This window comes from Indicator indicator, chromosome 30 (genome assembly GCF_027791375.1).
Source record: "Indicator indicator isolate 239-I01 chromosome 30, UM_Iind_1.1, whole genome shotgun sequence".
Taxonomy (NCBI): Eukaryota; Metazoa; Chordata; class Aves; order Piciformes; family Indicatoridae; genus Indicator; species Indicator indicator.
In genome coordinates this window covers 12,495,617-12,520,785 of record NC_072039.1, presented here as the reverse complement: position 1 = coordinate 12,520,785, position 25,169 = coordinate 12,495,617, and the positions used below count along the sequence as shown (strand labels likewise).

General features: G+C 47.1%; 1 protein-coding gene across 1 annotated transcript in view; it reads right to left on the bottom strand.

Annotated features, from left to right (window-relative positions):
• Positions 1-347: 347 nt before the first annotated feature.
• The window catches only part of MYL10 (myosin light chain 10), a 191,559-nt gene continuing 166,737 nt past the window's right edge, over positions 348-25,169 (bottom strand). The window contains exons 2-8 of the mRNA XM_054394243.1: positions 20,276-20,351; positions 19,987-20,073; positions 15,631-15,706; positions 13,944-14,048; positions 8,794-8,872; positions 1,205-1,253; positions 348-446 (exon numbers count right to left, since the gene is read on the bottom strand). Of these exons, the coding sequence (XP_054250218.1) occupies positions 348-446; positions 1,205-1,253; positions 8,794-8,872; positions 13,944-14,048; positions 15,631-15,706; positions 19,987-20,073; positions 20,276-20,351 (571 nt within the window). The remainder of the gene's footprint in view (positions 447-1,204; positions 1,254-8,793; positions 8,873-13,943; positions 14,049-15,630; positions 15,707-19,986; positions 20,074-20,275; positions 20,352-25,169) is intronic.

Sequence of the window (25,169 nt, the reverse complement as noted above, 5' to 3'; positions counted from 1 at the left end):
AGGTTAAGCAATGCTGCAGTGCCCAATGGACCATCTGGTGAACATTAGGTTGGTCAATAAATCATGAAAGCACCAGCTCATCATCAAGAAAATTCCATTTCAAACCACTGACAGAGGGGGAAAAAAGAAAAGGATGGGGGGAAAAAAACCCTCACAAAGTTGGTATTTTCATCTTTTATAAAACCAGGAGCATTAAGGAACTTTAATCTCATTTCAATTGTTTTATTGGTTCTCTGCTGATGACCACATGGCTTCACATACTGAATGTGTAGCCCTTTTGTCTTGCACACAAAAGCATTAGGAAAGAACTGTGTGCATCATCACAGGAGAAGCTCATCTCCTTCCTCTTAGTCTTTCTCCTCACCATGGGTGATTACATAACAGAGGTTCTTATAGTCCAGGTTTCCAGAGACATCTGGAGGGAAAGCAGCAAACATCTGGTTGATCTGCAGAGCAAAGAAGGAGGTGAGAGTTAGAAAGGCAGGGCTGTGGGACAGCAGCATGGACTGCTCTTCATTTCAACCTGCTTCTGCTCCTTTCCTTGCCACTTCCATTTGATCCACCAGTTAACCACTATGGAACGTTTTTCCATTGGAATAGGAGATAGGACACAACTGGTTCATACAGTCCTGCTAGAATCCCAGGAATTTTTCTGTCAAAATGAGGTCTCCCAGAAATCCAGGTAAGCCCTGGCCAAACAACCCACTACAGTCAGTGCTCCAGCCTGTTCTTGCCGCCAACCAACTCCACTCAACCTTCTCTCATCTGAAATTGAAGTCCCTCCAGATTCCTGCCAGCCAGCAGAATCCATGCTCAGTCTCACACAAACCACAGAGTCAGCACCTCTTCAGAAGCCATTTCAGACTAAATAACTCTCACAGAAATGGAAACCAGCTCCCAGTCCCCACCCAAACCCACTTGAACTGCAGTAAAATCGTGGCCCAGCTCACTGGAGGAAAGAACAGCAAGAGCTAGGCCATGCTCACATTGGGATGGAAGTCCAAAGAATCTGTTTGACTTTGATTTAGCCATGGAGCTATTCAGAAGAGATGCTTTGAATTGTTCCTAATTGCTAAGAGCTGGCACCAACCTTCTCTCCCTCTGCATTTCAGCTGAATTCATGCATTCCAAGAGGGGCAAATGCTTATTGCTGAATGGGAGCTGGAGCTGGATTCTCACTTTGAATGAAGAAGAAGGTCCTTACCTCTTCTTGGCTGAAGCGGTCTGCCTGTGTCATGAGCATCTCTTTGATGCTGTTGAAATAAAAAGAGAAATAACCTGATTAGGGCTGATAATGGCACATGACAATTCAGAGGGCAAGATCCCTCCTGAAGCTGCAGGGAAGCAAATCTGTGTGACTGCATAAATTAGAGCTGCTAATCCTTACAGGAGATTGTAAGAGGTTTTCCGTGGGCACCCATCAGTGTCAATGCCTCGCTCTGCCAACTTCTTTTGCTGTGGTGACCTTTTATGGAGGTTTAAAATGATTTCAGGTTATTACTCTAATTGAAATACAGCAAATGTTGTCTGCTTATCTCAACCCAAAGTGGTAGGTTTCCTCACTCGCTCTTTAAAACTTTGGATGGCTTCACAGAACCAAAAGGGAGAATATTCTCCGTAAAATCCGGGGATGAAAGGAGCAGAGCATGAAATGAGAATGAGGGCTTGAAAGAGAGCTCCAACTGCTCCTCCAAATCATCATCTGAGAATCCCTTTCTTTGCACGCAGCCATTCCCAGAGGAGGCTGTGAAGCTGCTTGAGACCTGTTGTGTTTCATGGTGTAATGTCTTGATCTGGAGTTACAGCACTGGAACAAGGAACTCATCCCACACACACTCTGCATCCTCTGTGCCCTTACATCAAAGAGAGCATTCTGGGGACAGACTCTCAGCTGTTTGCAAACCCCTTGTGAGAAGCTGGTCAAGCATGGCATTTTTTTTCACAGGCTCACAGGATGTTAGGGGTTGGAAGGGACCTCTGGAGATCTTCCAGTCCAACCCCCCTGCCAGAGCAGCACCACAGAATCCAGCACAGGTCACACAGGAATACATCCAGACAGGGCTTGGAAGCCTTCAGAGAAGGAGACTCCACAACCTCTCTGGGCAGCCTGTTCCAGTGCTCTGATACCCTTGCAGTAAAGTTCTTCCTCATGTTGAGGTGGAACCTCCTGTGCTGGAGTTTCCATCCATTGCCACTTGTCCTATCCCAGGGCACAGTGAGCAGAGCCTGTCCCTGCCCCTTCCTTCCTCAGGTATTGATAGACATTGATCAGATTTCCTCTCAATCTTCTCCTCTCCAGACTAACCACCCCAGGGCTCTCAGTCTCTCCTCACCAGGCAGTCTCCAGTCCCTTCATCATCCTTGGAGCCCTCCCTTGTACTTTCTCCAGCAGATCCCTGTCCCTCCTGAACTGGGGATCCCAGAGTTGGATCAGATATTCCACGTGTGGCCTCAGCAGGGCAGAGTAGAGGGGGAGGAGAACCTCCCTGGATCTGCTGGCCACACTCTTCTGAATGCACCCCAGGATCCCATTGGTCTTCTTGGCCACCAGGGCACATTGCTGTCCCATGGACAACTTGTTGTCCACCAAGACTTCCCTGAGTTTACAGGGAAATAGAAAGAACAGGAAGAATTGTTTCTCTTTCCAGCCTAACCCCTCAGGTAAAATGTCTTTGTGTTTCACCCTGACACTCATCTGCTCCATGGGTTCCTGCACAATGAGCTGGAAGATGAGTATGAACTCACATCCTATAGATCACAGCTGTTGAAGCTGGAAGAGACCTTTGAGATTGTCAAGTCCAACTACTCTTGCCTAGAGCTCAGAATCCCATCACTGCTCAGCCATGTCCCTAAGCACCACATCCACACAGCTTTGAAATACCTCCAAGGATAGGGGCTCAAAGAGCTCTTTCACTTGCACTAGGAATGGCTCCTGCCTGTAGAATTTCTCCATCAGGCTCCAAGAGTTTGTATTCCCACTGAAGAGGCAGGGTTGCCTCTTTTTTCACTACCCAAGGTATTCCTACCTGCCCAGGATGTTTCCCAGGTCAGTAACACAGCCTCTAGCTCTGTGCTAACAGCTGAGCAGTCTGCTGTGCAAACCCCACAGCTGAAACAAGGATGGAAACCTCCTTTAGCTTGGAGACTTGGACAAAAGAATCCTTTGGGGGAGGGCAGTGACAGCAAGAAAAGAAGATTCCAAGGAAATGTTCTTGTGGCCTTGAAGTACTTAAAGGGACCAATAAGAAAGCTGGGAACAGACTTCTTAGCAGGGCTTGTGACAGGACAAGGGTGATGGTTTTAAACTAAAAGAGAGAGATTCAGACTAGATAGAAGAAAGGAATCTTTGAGAGTGGTGAGACACTGTCCCAGGCTGCTCAGAGATGGGAGATTCCCCATCCCTGGAAATTATTCCAAGCAGGGTTGGATGGGGCTCTAAGCAACCTTCTCTAGCTGAAGATGTCCCTGTTCCCTGGAGGAAGGTTGGACTGGATGGCTTTTAAAGGCCCCTTCCAACACAGACTATTCTGTGATGATTCCAAGAGCTCTTCTGGAAAAGCCTTTTGTGCTTTTTAACCTATGTCTGCACAGGAACACTTCCACAGGAGCAAAATAATTCACCTGCTGTGGCCAACCAGCAAAGCTTCCCTCCCTGCTGCCATACACCACATGTCCCCAGTGAAGAGTCACACAGCTGCCAGTGTTGTCTGGAGGAGGAGAGCTACAAGTGGATTTCCTCCTATCTCTGACACACAGGTTCTGTGCCAGCAGAAGGCTGCAACAAAGACCTAGCCCCATGTGTGTGACAGGCATAAACTCTTCTGAAGCTCTTTCTTGAGGATGTGAAGTGCTCATTTGTTAGGCCAGAAAGGGATAACTGGGGAAAAAAAGGAAAAGAAAAGAGTTTCTGAATAATGAAGAAGGATCCTAGGCACAAGGATGAGAGTGAAAATGCCCCTGCCAGACTGGGGACATGCTCTGAGGTCCCAGACAGAGCTCAAGCTGTTGTGTTTATTTGTCCTGCACTGCTTTGCCATTCTCTTTACTCAGCAAAGCCTTCCCTCACCTCTGGCTGTTTCTGGTTTGTTTTCCTGGCCCTTTGCTGCCTGACTGCAGGTTTTGAAGCAGAGCTCTGAAATGATCCGTGGGTGCAAGAGGAGAGAGGTCACTCTTGTCAGCATAAATTGATTATGGGATATATGTGCAGTGGGGCAAACAGCATTAGCAAATGTAAATAGGAAGCCTGATGCAGGAAGGAGCTTGGAGAGGAGGAGGAAGCACTTAGCAATTTTGTCAGAAGTCACAAATAAACTTCACCATAAGCAGGGCTGAATTAAAAAGAGATCTGAGCATTATGTGCCTTCTATTCACATGCTTGAAGTATGTAGGGGAAAAGAAAAGATCTAACTACCCTCTTCTGCTGCACAGCCCAGGAGGCTCTGGCACACTCAGAAGGGAGAAGGGCTGAGTCAAGGACCTATGCTTGTTTTCCACTATTTATGTTACAGGGAAGCAAGCACCATTTCCAAGGAACTTTTTCTCTTTGTGTGTCTTGTTCTCTTTTTTTAAAGACTATTTGCTTCACAACAACAGGAAGGAAAAAATCAATCTTCTGGGCAAAACAGAGCATCCATTTGCCTTAATGTGGGAGTCTAAATGGTGTCTCTTGTCCTGGCTGACACCAATTCCTTCTGCAGCTACAAACCCCTCTGATTGCCTTCTGATATTTTAAAAACCCTTTTTTCAAATTACCTGTGAAGTCCCTGGGACATTTTTGGTTTTCCACTGGGTTTGGCCTTCCTACAGTGCTGTCTGGGAGCAAAACAGATGAGTTGAAACAAGCAGAGCCCTACAACTATGAGGAGAAACCTTACTAGCTCAGGCAAACTGATCTCCAAGGGTCCAGCATGAGGTCCTGGGTCCGTTTTCATCTGGGACAAGCTGAAAAGCTTTGTTGGCAGCAGCATGAGACTGAGCTGCTGCTGGCCTGACTCACTTTGGCCAGTGGATGGCATTTAGGACTGAATCATCCAACCTTTCCAACCACTGTGCCTGTTTACACCAGTTGAGAATGTGACCTAAAGCATTTTCTCTTTTGGACATGGTGCTACAGGAGGGATTTTGTGTGTGGTAGAATGATGCAGACAAACAAAGTCTGTCATAGAATTTGGATGTAAGCTCTAAACTCCTGTAGCTTCTGGAAAGGTTAGAATCCTCCATCCTAGCTACCATCAGATGGACTAAGTGAGTCATTTCCAGAGTAGAGGTGAAAACATGCAGAGGGAAGAGGCATAAAAATCCCCAGAAGGATGTTAACTCCATGAACATTCAAAGAGGTCCTGATTAAAAGGTCAGTGTGGCTGGTCTGGGGAGAGAAACATTCCAAGAGGTTTTAATATGGAGAAATATTATTTATGAGCATCAACTGTCATATTGAAATGGCTCCATGAGCCAGCATCCAAATTATTTCAAAACCTTCCAATGTCTAAAGTTTTGGAAGCATATGAATAGAAGTTAAACCTCAAAGACATTCAGGGAATTGATTTAATGGTTTGGTCTGTAGTGATCAACATTACCCTCGGGTCTAATAAGTAAACATTAAGCTCTGTTGTGGTGATGAACTAAAACAATTGTCTAATGTTAGCAAAGCACTGGGGGTAGGGACAAGGTTGACCTTTTCCATCAAGGAAAAAAACTAAAGCATTTCTCTCTCATCTCGAGTTTGGAGCAGTGCTACTTGCATTCCTGATTAGCCCCAAACTCCAGTTGCCTTCCAGCATCCAAGGAATGTCGAGCTGGACACTGGGTGGCAAGCTGCAGATTTTGCATGCAGTGTATTATTACAGCCAGTGGTGGGAAATGGAAGGTTTGGTGGGGGTTGTGTTATCAGAAGGCTGTTTCATGGCTGGGGTTTCACTGCTGGCTGATCTGGCCTCTTTGGCACCAAGGCAGCTTGTCATCCTGGCTGCTTGAGTCACTGCTGATGCCTTTCCCTGACTGTTATTCCCAAGCTCTTTGGATAATGCTTACCCAATACCATCAGGATGACTCTTAAGCCTCTGTACCTTCTAATTCTCTGCTGTATCCACTTGTCTGACAGTTAATTCAGAAGTGAGGAGGCTGTTGCTTTGCTTTTGCCTGTAGTGTACCACAACAGGACCTTAGGGTACTCTCATAGGACAGCATAGTGGTAATGGAGAGAAATACTGTACAAGAAGTTTGTGTTTTCAGCTAACTTCCATGAGACATCCATAGCTGCAGGTCATGGGATGGAAAACTCCACCTTAGAGCTTGGACAGCAGCTCTCCAGAGAAGGACCTGGGAGTGCTTCTGGACAACAAGGTGACCTTATTGTGGTCTTCCAGGATCTGAAGGGGGCTACAAGAAAGCTGGGGAGGGACTTTTTAGGCTATCAGGGAGTGACAGGACTGGGAGGAATGGAATAAAGCTGGAAGTGGGGAGATTCAGGCTGGAGGTGAGGAAGAAGTTCTTCCCCATGAGAGTGGTGAGAGCCTGGAATGGGTTGCCCAGGGAGGTGGTTGAGGTCCCATCCCTGGAGGTGTTTAAGGCCAGGCTGGATGAGGCTCTGGCCAGCCTGCTCTAGTGTGAGGTGTCCCTGCCCATGGCAGGGGGTTGGAACTGGCTGAGCCTTGTGGTCCCTTCCAACCCTGACTGATTCTATGAGTCTATGAGCCAGAAATGTGCCCTCATGGCCAAGAAGAGCAATGGTGTCCTGGGGTACATGAACAAGAGTGTGACCAGCAGGGCAAAGAGGGCTCTCCTCTCCCTCTGTTCTGCACTAGGGAGGCCACATCTGGAGTTCTGGGCTCCCCAGTTCAGGAGAGACAGAGAAGTGCTGGAGAGAGTGCAGGGGAGGCTGCAAAGCTGCTGAGGGGCCTGGAGCAGCTCTGTGAGGAGCAAAGGCTGAGAGCCCTGGGGCTGAGAGCCTGCAGAAGAGCAGCCCCAGAGGGGAGCTGAGCAATGCTCAGCAAGAGCTAAAGGAGCTGTGGGGGGCAAGAGGCTGGGGCCAGAATCCTGTCAGTGGTGCCCAGGGACAGGACAAGGGGCAGCAAGGGACACAAAGTGGAACCCAGTAGGTTCCGTCTTGACAGAAGGTGAAAGTTGTTTGTTGTGAGGGTGCTGGGGCTCTGAAGGAGGCTTTCAAAGCCACCAGGGCATTGTGCTCCTGGGCAAGCTGCTGTGGGTGCCCTGCTTTAGCAGAGGGGTTGGATTGGATGAGGTCCCTTCCAACCCCATTATGCTGGGATTCTGTGACATGCTTGTGACTCCATCCTTGCCATTCAGCAATGGGCACAAAGTGGAAGCCAGGAGGTTGCATGTGAAGAGGAGGAGAAAGTTGTTTGTTGTGAGGGTGCTGGAGGCCTGGAGCAGGCTGGCCAGAGAGGTTGTGGAGTGTCCTTGTGTGGAGAGCTTCCTAAACCCCCTGGGCATTGTGCTCCTGGGCAAGCTGCTGTGGGTGCACTGCTTGACAGGGCTTGGACTGGATGAGCTCCAGAGGTCCCTTCCAACATCCACTATGCTGGGATTCTGGGACCCTTTGGTTTTCCTGAAGGCCTGCTTTACACCATTCCAGCAGTGTAATGAGGATTTCCATTTGTGCAATTAGCATTTACAGTCCTCTTACCTTGCTTCACTGCTGTACCAGGTTCTGAATACAACTGAGGTCCTGGCTCCTTATTTTCAAAGCAGCCACACTGCCATTAATTGCCATATCATTAGCCATAGTGTTTGGGTTGGCTCCCACCATGTCTAGTGGAATTTTACAGCAAATTATTGTGTGGAAACAAAAACAGTAAACACAGCAAAAGGAAAATCTCCTCAGCAAAGCCCCAGCCCGGAGTTAATTAAATTGATCACTTGTTTTAAGAGGAGACTTGCTTCCCCAGTTTAGCCAAGCACTCTGTTAGGCACCAGACATTCATTTGAATTTTCCATATGGAGTTAATCTACACAGAGGCATGTGTTGATTTATATCCAGGCCTTCAAACAAGGCTATCTAATGGCCTACATGTGATTGCATTTCCGCTGCCCCTCACAGTGTCTGAAGACAATAACATCTCTTTTTTGGTCTGCAGATACACAACAGTTCAGCCTTTTAACTCTGCCCTACAGAGCTCAGGGGTTCTCTGCCTGACACTTAATTGATTGATTAAAATACTGGGGAAAAGACAGCTGAAAATCTGCTTTCAAATTATTATTATCATTATTGTTATTATTATTATTATTATTGTTGTTGTTGTTGTTGCTGTTGTTGTTGTTCCTCTTCTTTTTCTGCTTTTTCTTCCTTCTTCGTCTTCTTCTCCTTCTTCTTCTTCCTCTTCTTCCTCTTCTTCTCCCTTTTACTCTTCTTCTTCTGCTTCTTCTTTCTTCTTCCTCTTCTTCTCCCTTTTACTCTTCTTCTCCTTCTTCTTCTACTTCTTCTTCTTCTCCTTTTTCCTATTCTTCTGCTTCTCCTTTCTCTCCCTCTTCTTCTTCCACTTCTTCCTCTTCTTCTCCCTCTTCTTCTCCTTCTTCTTCTTCTCCTTCTTCTTCTTCTCCCTTTTCCTCTTCTTCTTCTGCTTCTTCTTTCTTCTTCTGCTTCTTCTTCTTCTCCTTCTTCTTCTCCCTTTTCCTCTTCTTCTTCTTCCTTCTTCTGCTTCTTCTTCTCCTTCTTCATATTTAGTTTTAGATTCAGATTAATTCTTACATTTATTTTATTTATTATTATGATTATCACCATCATCATTATCACCACTATTATCACTATAATAAAAGGAATTGAAGTACACTTACTAGTCTGCCTTTATGTGGCCTTTCCCTTCTGGGTCAAAAATCTTAAAGGCATTCAGAATGGTTTCTTCTGGGTCCGTGCCTGAAATGAATAAAAGATAATTTAGCAGCCTGGGTGTATTTCTCTAGCTGCTGAATGCTTGCTAAGTGATTGCAGTCACTTGAAAACGGTGCAAAATGGAGAATTCTGCAGCTGGAGGTTTGGAGACAAATGTTCCTTAAGTCTGCAGCATTTGTCATGTCAGATAAACAATAGAGGTGAAGAGTTCAATGCTCAGAAGCTAAGAAATAATAACTCATATCTATTCTGTGTCTGCAGGAGAGAAAACTTCCAGGAACTTGTCTCCAATATCAGTACCCAGAGGATTAGTGGCTTTCAGAAATGAAAATACAACAAACTGTTTCCCTCACTGGCTTCCTTTAATCCTGTACTGCATGTTCCTTGCAAACACTTCTTGACATTGCCTGTTCCTGGCTGGGGAGAAGAGGATTTTCCCTGGCTAAAGGAAACAGAGCTCATCACAACATCAGAATGTCAGTGGAAGGTGATGGAAACAGGATGATCAGTGTGAGATGTGCATCTGCACTCTTGTGGCTACCTCTTCATTAAGTGTTACTTGCACACCAGGATGGATCACAGCACTAGGCTCTGGCTCCAAGACATTGCTTCTCTCTTAGCTGGGCTACAGGCTTTTGGTGTGGTTTAATTCCCTGCTCCTCTGATTCTACCAGTAAAATGATAGTAAGAGTCTTCCTTTTCTTCCATCCTTTGCCTCTCCTATCTCCTTAGACTGTTAAAAAAAAGGGTCAAAGGAGCAGCTTTCACAGAGCCTTATCTTGGTTGGGGTTTCTGTAATGCTGCAGATTCTGAGTGTACTCACTCAGTGTTAGCCCACCCCGAGGGCACACTCACTCTGTACTCTGGTTCTGAATGGTCCTCTGTATTTCAAACAGCAGCATTTCAGTATCTGAAGGGGACCTACAGGAAGCCTGGGCACAGTCTGCTTCCAAGGGCCTGTGGTGACAGGATGAGGGGCAATGGTTTGAAACTGGAGCAGGGCAGAGTCAGGTTGGACATCAGGAGGGTGGTGAAACACTGGAATAGGTTGCCCTGTGGGTGAAGACCCCATCCCTGGGGACATTTAAGGTAAAGCATGATGTGGCCCTGAGCAACCTGCTCTAGTTGGAGGTGTCCCTGCTGACTGCAGGGGGGTGGACAAGATGACCTTGGAGGGTCCCTTCCAACCCAGTGCATTCTCTGATCCTTTCAAGTGCTGTTGCTTTGCTCTCCATCAAGACAAGATCTTTACATCCTTTTCAACAAAGCCAGAGATATCTGAAGACAGAAATGCACACTTCTGTTGTTAAACTGAATGTTTCTGGTTTGCAAGGCTGTTCTAACCCCAGGATGGGGACACAGAGCTAAGGCTGACTTCAGCGCTCTAAAGTGAATCTTAAACAGCAGCCTCTTCACTTTTCCACTTCACCTTTGACATGCACTCAGATTCTGTGTGCCTACCTAAAATCCAAGGGAAAAGATGAATCAGAGATGTGTTTCAGTATATATAACACAAATCATTAATGAAATCAGAGATGTGTTTCAGTATATATAACACAAATCATTATTTCTAACTGTAGGAACCCAAATTTCCAAGCACTGTCCCATGGAAAGGTGAAGTTATGTGGGATGCTGAAATGCTGGGAGCATGATTTAAGTAAAAGGTAATCATACAAAACCTTGCAGGCTCAAAGTTTGTTCCAAAGTGTGGCAGAGAGAGGAGCAGATTAGAACCCAGCCAAGGTTCCCTTCTAACGACTACACAACACTCCTGATGCCTTCTGAGGTTTCGTTATCTGGAAGGTTTCACAAGGATTAGCAGTAGGCTGCTAGTGGCTGTAACAGTGACTAAACCCCAGGTTGAAGAGCCTCCTTCCTGCCACACACTGGCCAGGGCTGCTCCTTTGCCAAGCTGTAGGCAGTGCATCCCAGCTGCAGTGACTGTGAGATCCACACAAAGAGTGCTGGTATTTAAGGAGTGCTTGGATTGTCCCATGAAGGGAAATGTCCTCCAGTTCCGAGGGGAGCTCTGCATTTTAAGTAGTCACCACTGTGGGGGGGATTTTACTTTTTTTTTTTTTTTCCTTACTGTGTTTTACATTTTCTACTCTGTCATAGCCTTGGACTCTGGCTTTGAAGAGAAGCAATGCAGCAGGCATTCTGTATTGATTAGCTGGTAAATAAAGTGGTTTCTTTGATGTGCGGCATCTCTGCTTTCTGTACAAATTGCATTATTCTGACTCCCTGTGGAAGCAGCTCCATGTGCTTGGCATTACCATAAACCCAGTTTTGTTAGCTGTTCATTTGGCATCATAATGCCAGAGCATAAAGCTAAAGCTCCTCCTGAAAATCCCAGCTTCCCCTTTATGACAGAAATCAATTACAGCACAACAAATTTTACTTAGAAAGCACCTTTCACCAAATTCTCTGAGTGCTACTTAGCTAATAAAGAGTGTTGCAAAATTGCCATATCCACTTCCTCTAGCCCTTTCTCCCTTTCTAATTGCACTACAAAGGCTCTTCATCCCAATTAGTTTTGATTGGGAATGTGCGGTCTTTTGGCTCTGCTTCCTTTGCATGACAAACCCAACCAGAAGGGCATGACAAGCACAGCTGTGATTTTCCCTTCACCAAATGGAAATGAAAAATCCCCACCTCCTCCTACTCCTCCTCCTCCTCCTCCTCCTCCTCCTCCTTTGCTAAGTAGCCAACAGGAAACCTGAAGACAAGAGGGGTGAGCTTCACCATTCCCCTTCCTCTGCTGGCTCTGGGTTCAGGCCACACAATTGGCAGGGCCAGACTCCTTGCCAGCTCCAGAAATTGTAGGAGACAAGCAGGAAGAGAGGAAAGGCAGAATTGCTCATTCCCATGCTCTGCATGGTCATAACTATCACAACCAGGCAACAATGGGCAGTAGGGCACCCCACAAAAAATAGTCACCTGTCCCAGAAGGAAGATTATGGAGAAGGGCACTGTCTACTCTACAAGGTGGTATCTGGAATGTAATGCCCAAGACAGATTGATCGCTGGGGAATAAAATCTTCTCCTTAGTGTCATTCTACAGCCTCCTCTATCACCTCTCACCCCTCCCAGACACACTGTGCCCATAGCAGTAGTGGATTTCTTTGAGGACTGGCTACACTAATCCTTTCTGTCAAATTCCTCTATTTTCTGTCCCAAATGTAGAGAGCCCTTCACTGAAACTGTGCTCAGCAGGGCAAATCCAGACCCCAGCAGCAGGACAACAAAAGCGTTCAAGAAGATGGGGTCAGATTTTTCCATTTTTCTGTTATTTTCACCACTAACCTTTTCCCCATGGTCATTGGAAACATAGAATCATAGAATGGGTTGGGTTGGAAGGGACCTCCAAAGGTCATCCAGTTCCAACTACCCTGCCATGGGCAGGGACACCTCCCATCAGCCCAGGTTGCTCAAGGCCTCATCCAGCCTGGCCTTGAACACCTCCAAGACTCCACAACTTCTCTGGGCAAGCTGTTGCAGTGTCTCATCACCCTCATGGGGAAGAATTTCTTTCTGATGTCTCATCTAAATCCAGCTTCTTCGAGTTTGAAGCCATCACCCCTTGTCCTGTCACTATTTTGACAAACTTGTGGAATGTGCTTGGCTAAAGCCAGTCTTGCTCTGCAGGTCAAAGCTCTCACCTCTCTCTTACACACATAGGAAGACACAAGATGTTTCTCTTGGCCTCACATCCCTTCTCTGCAGTTTCTAGCCATTAACACATAAGAGGGATCACTAAATTATAAACTTCCACAGCAAATTTACTATTCATCTTTTCTCAGCTCCCTACAGTGATGCCCATATATACTCCTGTGGCAAAATCCCTCTCCTTTATCATTGCAAATCCATTGAGATCAAATGAGGACAGACTGAAAGAGTTGGGGTGTTCAGTATGGAAAGGAGAAGGCTCTGAGGTGACCTTCTTGTGGCCTTCCAGGATCTGAAGGGGGCTACAAGAAAGCTGGGGAGGGACTTTTGAGGGTGTCAGGGAGTGACAGGACTGGGAGGAATGGAATAAAGCTGGAAGTGGGGAGATTCAGGAAGAAGTTCTTCCCCATGAGAGTGGTGAGAGCCTTGAATGGGTTGCCCAGGGAGGTGGTTGAGGTCCCATCCCTGGAGGTGTTTAAGGCCAGGCTGGGTGAGGCTCTGGCCAGCCTGATCTAGTGTGAGGTGTCCCTGCCCATGGCAGGGGGGTTGGAATTAGATGATCCTTGTGGTCCCTTCCAACCCTGACTGATTCTATGATTCTATGATTTCACTTAATCCCCTCCATTCAGAGTTATTTGTTGAAATCTTCAAGACAAATGCAAAGTCACTACTGACCTCAAGTGAAACCACGGCTGGGCCACTGGGTTACAACTAGCACAGAAGATGGGGGAAGGTCATAGAATCATAGAACTGTCAAGGCTGGAAGAGACCTCTGAGATCATCAAGTCCAACCACTCACACAGAGCTCACAATGCCATCACTGCTGCTAAGCCATTGCCACCAAACCACAGCCCTCAGCACCACATCCACACAGCTTTTAAACCCCTCCAGGGATGGGGACTCCACCACCTCCCCGGGCAGCCTGGGCCAGTGCTTGAGAAACCCTTGCTGGGAAGAAATTTTTCCTATTCTCCAACGTGAACCTCCCTTGGCACAACTTCCATTCATTGGCTCCCACTCAGAATCAAGGCACTCAGTACCACAACACTGACTCTACAAACCTGCAGAAAAGCTGAAATCACTCTAAACCCTGACCCAATCCCAGCTAACCTGGGAGTGATACCACAACAGCAGATTGTGAGTAACTCATCTGCACTCTGCTCCAGGCTGCTGTGTTTTCATTACTTGCTGGACCTCAGCTTAGCACTTTCATGTTAGCTTATGTAAGCTGAAATCACTCCTTTGAGCTGTCCTCTGGACTGTCCCTTAGCCTCTGCCTGCTTCAGCTATGTCTGCAAAAACAGAGCTCACTCCTTGCCTTCGAGCACTGTTCTGTGGATGCATTATTATAATTTGCAAGTTGCTGAGATATTTCAGAGCTGAGGATCTTTGACAGATACCTCTCCAACCCCCCAAAGGTACTTACCTTTCAGCTTTTCCCCAAACATAGTAAGGAAGACAGTGAAGTTAATAGGACCTGGCGCCTCCTTCACCATGTCTTCAAGCTCTTCATTCTTGACATTCAGACGACCTGCAGCAGGGATCATTTTTCATAATAAATCACAAATTGTGTTTCAAAAAATGATTCCCATTCATCTCCTCCCACTGGGGAGCTCAGGGCTCTGTGCAACTTTGCTAATAACATGGCAGAACACAACTCCACAATACCCCTGTGTAAAACAAATTGGCAGAGCTGGCTCCGAGATCAAAGGGCAACTGAAGGAGTCAGAGGGATAAATAACACAGAGGTGGCCAGCAGTGGACAGAAGAAGGGGCACTTCCAAATGAACTCTCTTTCTCTTTTTCTGTTTTTTTTTGTTTGTTTGTTTTGTTGTCATTGTTGTTTGTTTTGTTTTTCCTCAGGTGAAATCTGTGCCCCACTGATATTAATACAGCAGAGTTCAAAGTGACTGAAGTGAATCCAAGGTCTCAGTCTTTGCCCTGCTGTACGATGCCTTTTTGAGCAGAAGGCAGGAGGAGTTTCTTGGTGGTATCTCTTCCCTACCCCTGTGCAGTCCTATCCTATTCCCACCCTTGTGCAGTCCTATCCCATTCCCACCCTTGTGCAGTCCTATCCCTTCCCCACCCTTGTGCACTCCTACCCCCTCCCCATCCCTGTGCTGTCCTACTGATGAGAATTTAGACCCTGGCAACCCTACTGAGAGTGAGAGGTAATTTGCTGTGACTGTACTTCAGAGGGATTGAAGGCTTCACTGAAGAGGAAAGATAGCAGAACTTGGCCTTAAGAAATAAATATTTCAGGGTAACAGTAGCTACAGGCCAAAGTTTGCTAACCTCATTGTCACAATAAAGAGCTCAGGAGCTTCTGCTCTTTGCACTGACTCTGCTGGAGTCTGATTCCACCCCAGGGAGCATTAAAGATTCTTATCAAACTCTTTTTAATAAGATACAGATGGCAAAAGCCCAAATGCCTACATCACTGCTCAAACCTCAGATGTTGCAACAAGGCTACATCTCCAGGTTTGGGATCATGAGCATTTTGATTTTTGCCTTTCCTCGGGAAGATTTGCTTGAATCTACTTGACATGCTCAGGATTGTGATGCAGGTGGAGTGGCCAGTACCTAATGCCAGGACATGCACATTGCACCCCACAGGAGCACACAGCAGCACAGAACCTCACATGGAGTCCTCCTCTGTGTGTGGGCAGAGGGGCAGCCAGGCCATGACAACCACATTAACTGGGAGATACTGCATGGCTCCCAGATGAAAAAGGTGCATCTGGGGAAGCCTGGATTCAGAGGCAAATCAGAAATGCCTGGCATGGACCCCTGCCTGGGTGGGCTTTTTATGGACTAGTTGCAGGGGAGGGCTCCATGCCTTTGGAGAGCTGCCAGCTGCACAGCTCTCTTGCACCACCAGTGAGTCCCAGAGAAACCTTCTGAAAGAAGCTGCTCGGGAGACCTTCCAGCTGGAGTGCAGTAAGACAGCAGCTGCCACACTGCCATAAAGGAGGAAGATCAAACTGGGCAGGTTTCCTTTTGCCTCCTGTGTATCTCATGGCTTCCCCCACTGCAATTCTAACTTTACTTGTGTGAAGCTGGAAATTGAGACTGCATTTCTTTCGAGCACTCAGTGATGACCCCCAGCTCACCTAGTGCAGCAAATGTGTCTCTCAGGTCTGCTTTGTCAATAAAGCCATCTCTGTTCTGATCCATGATGGTAAAAGCCTGTTGGAAAAGAAAGGACAATGGGTTGCCCTGGCCAGATTGCACTGCAGTCACCCCTACCAGCCATGGGGGCATTCCAGTGATGCTTTAAGAAGGATATTTCACTTGCTTGGCTTCATCCACGTTGTTGCCCTTTCCTCATTTTCCACACATTCCTGTATCTTGGCAAGGGGCTTAGCTAAACCCACCCAAACTTCTTAGGAAATGAGTGCTCAGTGCAGTGTGCAGCTGGGCTGAAGCCAGTGCTGGCAGCTCCAGACATTCAGGCCTTAACCCATAACAGTTTGAATTACGCAGGCTTGAGTGAGGGAGGCTTTAGTCAGGGGTTGCTCACTCCTCTGTGCAGCTCTCTGCTTCTGTAAAACACTTAATTACTGCAGATATCTCTTTTCTTTCAAGCTAAAGTCCACTTCTTCTGAGCCTGAAAATGATCCATTGCACACAGACAGCTGACTTGTCAGAGGTATAGAGAAATGGAGCTTCCATTGAGTTATTTATTCAAAGTTTGCTTGTTTGCTTCCCTGTATCCTTCAGACTCTGTGCTCTGCCTGACCTTCATCTGTTGATCTTAAAATACTTCTTGTCAGGTAAAATTTAACTTTGGATGGAGAAGTCCCAGTTATTTGTCTCTTTTCAGCCAACACAGAACTGATGTACTTGAGCCATCACTTACCAAGCCAGCTAACTGCCTGTTTGCCTATTTGCATGTCTGTCTATTCACTGCCATCACCCTTGCCATCTTTCATTGATTCTGAAAGATTTTAATGGCCTGAAATTCCCCTGGCCATGCTATGGGGAATGTCTCTGAAGGTGGTTCTCTGTCTGACATGCACATCAATATGTGAGTATATCTTTACAATGATCAGGAATTACTCTTACTGAAGCATTATTATGAAGGACAACAGTCTCCTGAGAACAGAACTAGGCCACTGCAGCTGCAGTAACTTGCAGAGTTTAAAAGGCTGCTGCTCTACAGGATGCACTGCCTTCTGTGACTGTCTTATGTGAATGTATTTTTAAGGAATCAAAGAATGGTTTGGGTTAGAAGGGACCTTAAAGATCCTCCAGTTCCAACCCCCTACCATAGACAGGGACACCTCCTACTAGAACAGGCTGCTCACAGCCCCATACAATCTGGCTTCAAACACTTTCAGGCTTGGAGCCTCCACAGCTTCCCTGGACAACCTGTTCCAGTGCCTCACCACCATTCCTCCTCACGGGGAAGAATTTCTTCCTGATGTCTAATGTAAATCGAGCTCCTTCCAGTTTGAAGCCATTTCCCCTCATCTTGTCACTCCATGCCTTTGTAAATCTTCCTCCCCAGCTCTCCTGCAGCCCCCTTCAGGCACTGAAGGACTGCTCCCTGGAGCTTTCGCTTCTCCAGGCTGAAGAGAGAGCTCTCTCTCTCTTCTCTCAGACTGTTTTCATAGCAGAGGTGCTCCAGCCCTTGGATGTTCTTCATGGTCCATTTTCTTCATGGAGTTTTGCCTCCCATTCCTCACAAAGCCCCACTGCTCACATTGCAGTTTGCCCAAGTGATTACTTGCAGCCTACAGGTTCATAACCTTTCATTTACCTCCCAAATCATCACCTTATAAAAAATTAAGCCCAAGTCTTTAGAGTTGCTTTCCTGCCTTTTAGGGAGGCTTGCTTTAAATGGTGATCCACACAAGGTGGAAGCAAAACAGACACTAATATGAGGAGCAAAGCATAGCCCAGCCAGCTCCCAAAAGACAGGAAGAGCATTAGGTATGTATTGTAATGCATGAACCTAAAATAACAGCAAAGCTGAAGTTTTTTCTGGTGAGCTGGTTAAGTCTCTAGATAAAAATGTTCTGATCAAAACCAGCTTTTCATAATTACTTGTCCCAAGCATGCAGTTTTTAGACATAACACAGACTTGCTTTTCATTGGACCACTCCACAGCTTTATGCTTTTGCCATTATTCTGCCACCATCCTCCCAGAAATGCGTCCAGTATTATCTTTAAGTAGATCAAACACAGCATTCTGACCAGAATTTTGTTGGTGCATCTTCAAACAGTGGTCTTGGAGGAAATAAAACTGGAAGTTCATAGGACACTGAGAAGAAGTGGGGGAAGAGTGTTAAACCTGATAAACATCAGGAAGAAATTCGTGCCCATGAGGCTGGTGAGGCACTGCAACAGGTTGACCAGAGATGGTGTGGAGGCTGCAAGACTGGAGGTGTTCAAGGCCAGGCTGGATGAGGCCTTGAGCAAGCTGGGCTAGTGGGAGGTGTCCCTGCCCATGGCAGGGGGCTGGAACCAGATGACCAGCTCACCTCAGAGAGGTGATGCTGCCACTTTACTCTGCTCTGCTGAGACCTCACCTGGAGTACTGTGTGCAGGTCTTCAAGCCTCGGTACAGGAAGGACTTGGACCTGATGGAGAGGGTCCAGAGGAGGGCCATGAGAATGATCAAGGGGTTGGAGCAGCTTTGATATGAGGACAGGCTGAGGGAGCTGGGGGTGATCAGCCGGGAGAAGAGAAGGCTCCAGGGAGACCTAAGAGCAGCCTAACACTACCTGAAGGGGGCCACAAGAAGGATGGAGAGAGACTGTTTTCAAAGGCCTGCAGGGACAGAACAAGGGGCAATGGCTTTAAGCTGGAGATGAGCAGATTTAGATTGGTTGTAAGGAACAAGTTCTTTACTATGAGGGTGGTGGAACACTGGAACAGGTTGTCCAGGGAAGTGATTGAGGCTCCATCCCTGGAGATACTCAAGGTGAGACTGGACAGGGCTGTGGGCAGCCTGATCTAGTTGGGGATGTTCCTGCTGACTATGGGGAGGTTAGACTGGATACCCTTTGGAGGTCCCTTCCAACCCAACCCATTCTAGGATTCTGTGCTCCCATTAGCTGTGGATAAAGGTTAGTGGTTTCCACTCATTTACCCAGGCCATGTTCTCAATCCTTTGCAGTGGTTTTTGGTCTCATTCACCAGTGAGCTTTGCTGGTGGGAATCCTCATGAACATTAAAGCTGAAAGCCAGGTGCACAAAATTAAAGAGCAGCTGTTGAGCCCAGTGGAAATTGCTTTGGAGATGTGACTTAGTGAAAAATGGGGGGGAAATGAATAATCTGAAATGAGAAACCAGTGCCAAATGAGAAGGCTCACAGACATTCAGGAAAGAACACACACTCAGCAAATAATCTGTCTTTAGTATGCTTCACCTTTGGTGCCAGCCTATGAGATTCACCTCCTCACAGGTAACTGCTCAAAGAGTCTACAAGGCATGGCACCACCAAATTCTTAGGGAGCTAAAAGATGATTTTTCAGTGAGGTGCAAGGTGTTGGTTTGGTTTATTGGCATTCATGGAACAAGTCATCTGGGGGCTTCCTGGTGGTTTTGTTTCTAGTTTGTGGGCAGTATTAGAAGGGCACTGAGGAATATTTCCTGTTGCTGTTGTGGAACAGTCCACTCCTGAAAGCCTTGGTTCAATAAGGCATCTCCAGTCAGGATCATACTAGAGCATGTGACTCCATTCTTATTTCAAATACCACTTAAACTTAACCTTAAACATGTGCTCAAGTTTAAAGTTTTCAAGTTTTCCTGAATCAGGGAGATGGGATAATAATTTCCCTTGATTTGAGGATAAAGGGATTTTTTAAAAAGTCTAAAGCTTGAAACAGGGAAACAGGAGAGTAAGGGAAAGGAAGGAAGGAAAGGAAGGAAGGAAATGAAGGAAGGAAAGGAAGGAAGGAAGGAAGGGAAGGAAGGAAAGGAAGGAAGGAAGGAAGGGAAGGAAGGAAAAGAAAGAAAAAGAAAGAAAGAAAGAAAGAAAGAAAGAAAGAAAGAAAGAAAGAAAGAAAGAAAGAAAGAAAGAAAGAAAGAAAGAAAGAAAGAAAGAAAGAAAGAAAGAAAGAAAGAAAGAAAGAAAGAAAGAAAGAAAAGAAAGAAAGAAAGAAAAGAAAGAAAGAAAGAAAGAAAGAAAGAAAGAAAGAAAGAAAGAAAGAAAGAAAGAAAGAAAGAAAGAAAGAAAGAAAGAAAGAAAGAAAGAAAGAAAGAAAGAAAGAAAGAAAGAAAGAAAGAAAGAAAGAAAGAAAGAAAGAAAGAAAGAAAGAAAGAAAGAAAGAAAGAAAGAAAGAAAAAGAAAGAAAGACACAGAAGGAAAATTATCTGGCAGCCAAAACCACAGAGATGATTCAGAAAGCAACTGTGTGTTCTATTAAAGCAGATGGAGAATTGAATAAGGATCACAAACAAAACCTATGTTATTCATTAGCAAGGACAGGAGACTGGAGAACAGAAGAGTGGCCAACCTCTTTGAACTCCTGGATCTGGGTTTGTTCAAACATGGAGAATACATTGGAGCCACCTTCAATCTTCTTCTTTGCCTTTTTTGGAGCCTGTAATGCAAGTAAGAAGATCCAGTAGCTATTAATTTGTCTGCTAAGCACACAGGAAAACAAATTCCATCTTTAACAGAAGGTGAAATATATGTGCTCACATAACACAAGAGGTTATGACAAGGTTTTTGATTCAGTCCACTATAGATACACAGAGATATGGCACAAAAAATGCTGCTCTAGTAGGAGATGAATCTCTCACTGAGGATTTTTGCCTTGCTCTGGTGGCCTGGAACTCGAAAGCTTGGATGAAGAAGGAGAGCTTCTCACTCTGCTGCCTTGAAAAGAGTGAGGCACCCAAAGGCTGACCACCACAGCTGCTCCACTGTTTGTGTCCCCAGGGAGCCTCCTGCTCCTTCAGCAGAGTCATCTGTGCCAGGCCATCTGAGACAGGAGCCTGCTCTCCTTCCTGCACTGGATTTGCAGGGCTCTGTGATGTAAGCTTCTGGTCTCCCTCAGAGATGTAAGATAAAATTCCCAACCTACTGTTCTCAAGATGTAGAAGCAATTCAGTTAAGTGGCTACAGCTTCTCCTTCCCAGTTCCCATGCAGGGCCAGGCAGCCAGACTCAGAATGAGCCCTCACGTGAAGACTTAGTTCAAGAACCATACAGGGAAATTATATCAGCTCCTACTCAGATAGAAATGATCAGAGGTCTGCTCTGTCTGGACCAACACTGACTGAACAACATCTTCCCAAGGAGGAGCAACTTCTGCACATGCAGGAGAGCCTATATTCCTTCCTCAGCCTTGACACTACTCTGCATGGCCTCACCAGCCTGTGCAACTGGAATGTTCAGGATACTCCTTGTAAAGAAAAGGGCAGAGCCTGCTTTTGTCCCTGCTCTGGAGTCTGAAAGCTGAGACAGATACTGGGAAGGAGCCACAAGGATTATGGAATCATAGAGTGGGTTGGATTGGAAGGGACCTTCAAGCTCATCCAGTTCCAACCCCCTGCCATGGGCAGGGACACCTCCCACCAGCCCAGGTTGCTCAAGACCTCATCCAGCCTGGCCTTGAACACCTGCAGGGAGGGGACATCCACAGCCTCCCTGGGCAACCTGTTCAGTGTCTCCCCACCCTCACTACAAAGAATTTCTTCCTCATCTCCAGTCTCAATCTCCCCTCTCCCAGCTCAAAGCCATTATCCCTCATCCTGTCACTCCCAGCCCTTGCCCAAAGTCCCTCCCCAGCTCTCCTGGAGCCCCTTCAGGTACTGGAAGGCTGCTCTGAGGTCTCCCTGGAGCCTTCTCCAGGTTGAACAGCCCCAACTCTCCCAGCCTATGCCCATAGGGGAGGTTCTCCAGCCTCTGATCATCTTTTTGGCCTCCCCTGGACCCTCTCCAGCAGTTCAATGTCTAAGAATCTAATAGCTGCTAAAAGTCAGTCAGAACTAGACTTGATTATACCTGCATGAATAAGGGCCAGAGCAGCTTGGCTAAGACAATGCAGTTCTTTTTCTGCAGTAAAGACTAAAATTTGGGATTCCCAAGGCTTACAGAATGCTTCACCCCCAGCATTCTCCTTTCTTGGGGCAGGATAATGAGCTACACTGCCTTTTGAGTTCCCTTCCAGACAGATTATTTTTTCCTTTATCATTTTGACTTTTAAACTTCATCATCATAGTCCCACCTGGTTCTCATGTCACAGAAAATTAGTCTTACTTAGTTTGGGCTATTCTGCATGAAACAGAAGGCAACTTCTACTGTCTCCTTTCATCAAAATAAAAAAGCCTGTGAAAGTTCAAATTCAATACTGATTTCAAATATCCTGAGGAGCAGAGCAGCTCAACGAAATATTCCCACTTGGCTCTGTTTGAAGTATACATTGTCTGATCAATTTAATTTGCCAGACAGATTTCTGCATTCAGCCAACCTCTTTTAGATCCCAAGCTGAAAATTAGGGCTAGGGTAGAGACTCACCCACACTCCAGGCTTGTCAAGTTCCAATCAGCTAATGCAAAGCACTGAAATTTGGAAATAGGAATGGAAATTCAAAGGGGAAAAAATAAAAAAAAAAGAGTATTTGTAGTGAGGATGAAAATAAGGATAGAATGGCACCACAGGAATGGGGGGTGGGGGGGGGGGGGAATAAGTAGGATGTCTAATGAATGGAGAAATATTGATTTTGGAATAAAGAGGTTCCCTCCTCCTCCCCCACATGAAATATGTGTTATTCTGAGCAGCAATGGGCAACCTGCCCTGGAACTTGAGGTGCCTGTTGGAGGTTTTTGACACTTCCAGCCTGGATGGAAATATTCAGCCCAATGCTACGTGTTTACAGGCATCTGCTCCCCCAGGGGGAAGAAAGAAAGCAGATGTGCCCCAGCAGAATGCATTGCAGCTGTCTGGGGAAGGGCCACAGGGCACAAGGCTCTGGGTGTCTGAATGGGGCAGGAGAACTGGTTCCCTGTGCCGGTGTGGCAGTCTTGATACAGACAAAACATGGCTAGCAGTTAGAATCAGGGAATCACAGGATGGTAGGGGTTGGAAGGGACCTCTGGAGAGCATCCAGTCCAACCCCTCTGCCAGAGCAGAATCACCCAGGGCAGGACACACAGGAACATATCCAGAAGGAATTTGAAAGTCTCCAGAGAAGGAGGTTCCAGAACCTCTCTGGGCAGCCTGCTCCAGGGCTCTGTCACCCTCACAGCAAAGAAGTTTGTCCTCATGTTGAGATGGAACTTCCAGTTTGTGTCTGTTGCCCCTTGTCCTATCACAGGACACCACTGCAAAGAGCCTGGCCCCTTCTTGACACCCACCCTGCAGATATCTGAAAACATTCATAAGATCCCCTCTCAGCCTTCTCCAAACTAACCAGTCCCAAGTCCCTCAGCCTTTCCTCCAGAGGAAGATGTTCCAGTCCCTTCATCATCCTCATAGCCACTTTCATGCTCTGCTCTGCCTAAGCACACCATCCACACTCAGTGTGATGAATTTTCCTCACACCAGCAAACAGTCTGCATCTTCCCAGCACCAGCAAAGGACAGCAGGCTCCAGCTCCAGGTTTTATTAACTGTTCCATGTCAAACACTGGCAAAGTTCCCCCTATTCCTCAGTTTAATGGCTTCTCTGTGCTGTGAGGCTTTAAGCAAGGATCACAACTATAAGAAAGAAGCAGATAAACCCAAAAGCTGTGGCTCAGGATCTGTAAGAAACAGACCAGCACAAAAAACAAAACCCCTCCAAATCATAGAATCATAGAATCAGTCAGGGTTGGAAGGGACCACAAGCATCAGCCAGTTCCAACCCCCCTGCCAGGGGCAGGGACACCTCACACTACAGCAGGCTGGCCACAGCCTCATCCAGCCTGGCCTTAAACACCTCCAGGGATGAGGCTTCCACCACCTCCCTGCACAACCCATTCCAGGCTCTCACCACTCTCATGGGGAAGAACTTCTTCCTCACATCCAGTCTGAATCTCCCCACTTCCAGCTTGGTTCCATTCCCCCTAGTCCTATCACTACCTGATATCCTAAAAATTCCCTCCCCAGCTTTCTTGGAGCCCCCTTCAGATCCTGGAAGGCCACAAGAAGGTCACCTCAGAGCCTTCTCTTCTCCAGACTGAACAGCCCCAACTCTTTCAGTCTGTCTCCAGAGCAGAGCAGCTCCAGCCCTCTGCTCATCCTGGTGGCCCTTCTCTGGACACCTTCCCCCATGTCCATATCCCTCTTGTAACAGAGGCTCCAGAACTGGATGCAGTACTCCAGGTGGGGTCTCAGCAGAGTGGAGCAGAGGGGGAGAATCACCTCCCTTGACCTGCTGGCCACACTTCTCCTGCTGCAGCCCAGGCTCTGCTTGGCTCTCTGGGCTGCAAGTGCTCACTGCTGGCTCCTGGTGAGCTTCTCATCCCCCAGCACCCCCAAGTCCCTCTCCTCAGGGCTGCTCTCCAGCCAGTCCCTGCCCAGCCTCCATTTGTGCTTGGGATTGCCTCGATCCAGCTGCAGGACCTTGCCCTTGGTCTTGTTGAACCTCATGAGGTTGTCCTGGGCCCAGCTCTGCAGCCTGTCCAGGTCCCTCTGGATGGATCCCTTCCCTCCAGCCTGTCTGCTGCACCACACAGCTTGGTGTCATCAGCAAACCTGCTGATATTTCTTACATTAGTGAACTCTTATTCAAGGCAAATAAGACTGAAGACTAATTATCCAGAGAACAATCACTGCACTATGAGAAATTAATCCTAACAGGATAGTTGGGCCTGTGTGAATCCTATGAGGTTCCACATGACCAAGTGCAAAGTCCTGCACATGGGGTGGGGCAGTCCCCAGCATCCATCAAGAGCTGGAGAGCAGCCCTGAGGAGAAGGAATTGGGTGTGCAAAGCTGGACAGGAGCTAACACTGAGCACTGCCAGCCCAGCCCCAGCCTGTCCTGGGCTGATCCCCAGCAGTGTGGGCAGCAGGGGCAGGGAGGGGATTCTGCCCCTCTGCTCTGCTCTGCTGAGACCTCCCCTGCAGTGCTGGGGCAGCTCTGGAGCCCTCAGCACAGCACAGACAGGGACCTGTTGGAGCAGAGCCAGAGGAGGCCACAGCAATGCTGGCAGGGCTGGAAGGGCTCTGCTGGGAGGCCAGTCTGAGAGAGTTGGGCTTGGGCTGCCTGGAGAAGAGAAGGCTCCAGGGAGATCTTCTGGTGGCCTTGCAGTGCAGACAGACCAAGGGGTGATGGTTTGAACTCAAAGAGGGAGACAGCCTGGAGAGAAGGAAGAAATGTTTTACAGTGAGGGTGGGTAGAGCCTGACCCAGGTTGCCCATAGGGGTGAGAGCTGTCCCATCCCTGGAACCATTCCAGATCAAGTTTTTTGGGGCTCTGAGCAACCTGCTCTAGTTGGGGATGTCCCTTCTGACTGCAGGGAGTTGGACTGGATGAGCTTTAAAGGTCTCTTCCAACTGAAACCATTCCATGATTGTATGATTCGTTTGATGTTACTCTCTGGGTAGTCATCCCCAGGGATGATGAAGGAGATCTTTGCCCATGTCACTCAAAGCTATCTTTACATTTTCTGCTGAAGCTCTGCGGGTGGATTCTATTTATGCTCTGCTCACTTGTGGAATGGGGCTGAGACCACCAATACATTTCACAGGGACCAGTGAACAGCTGTT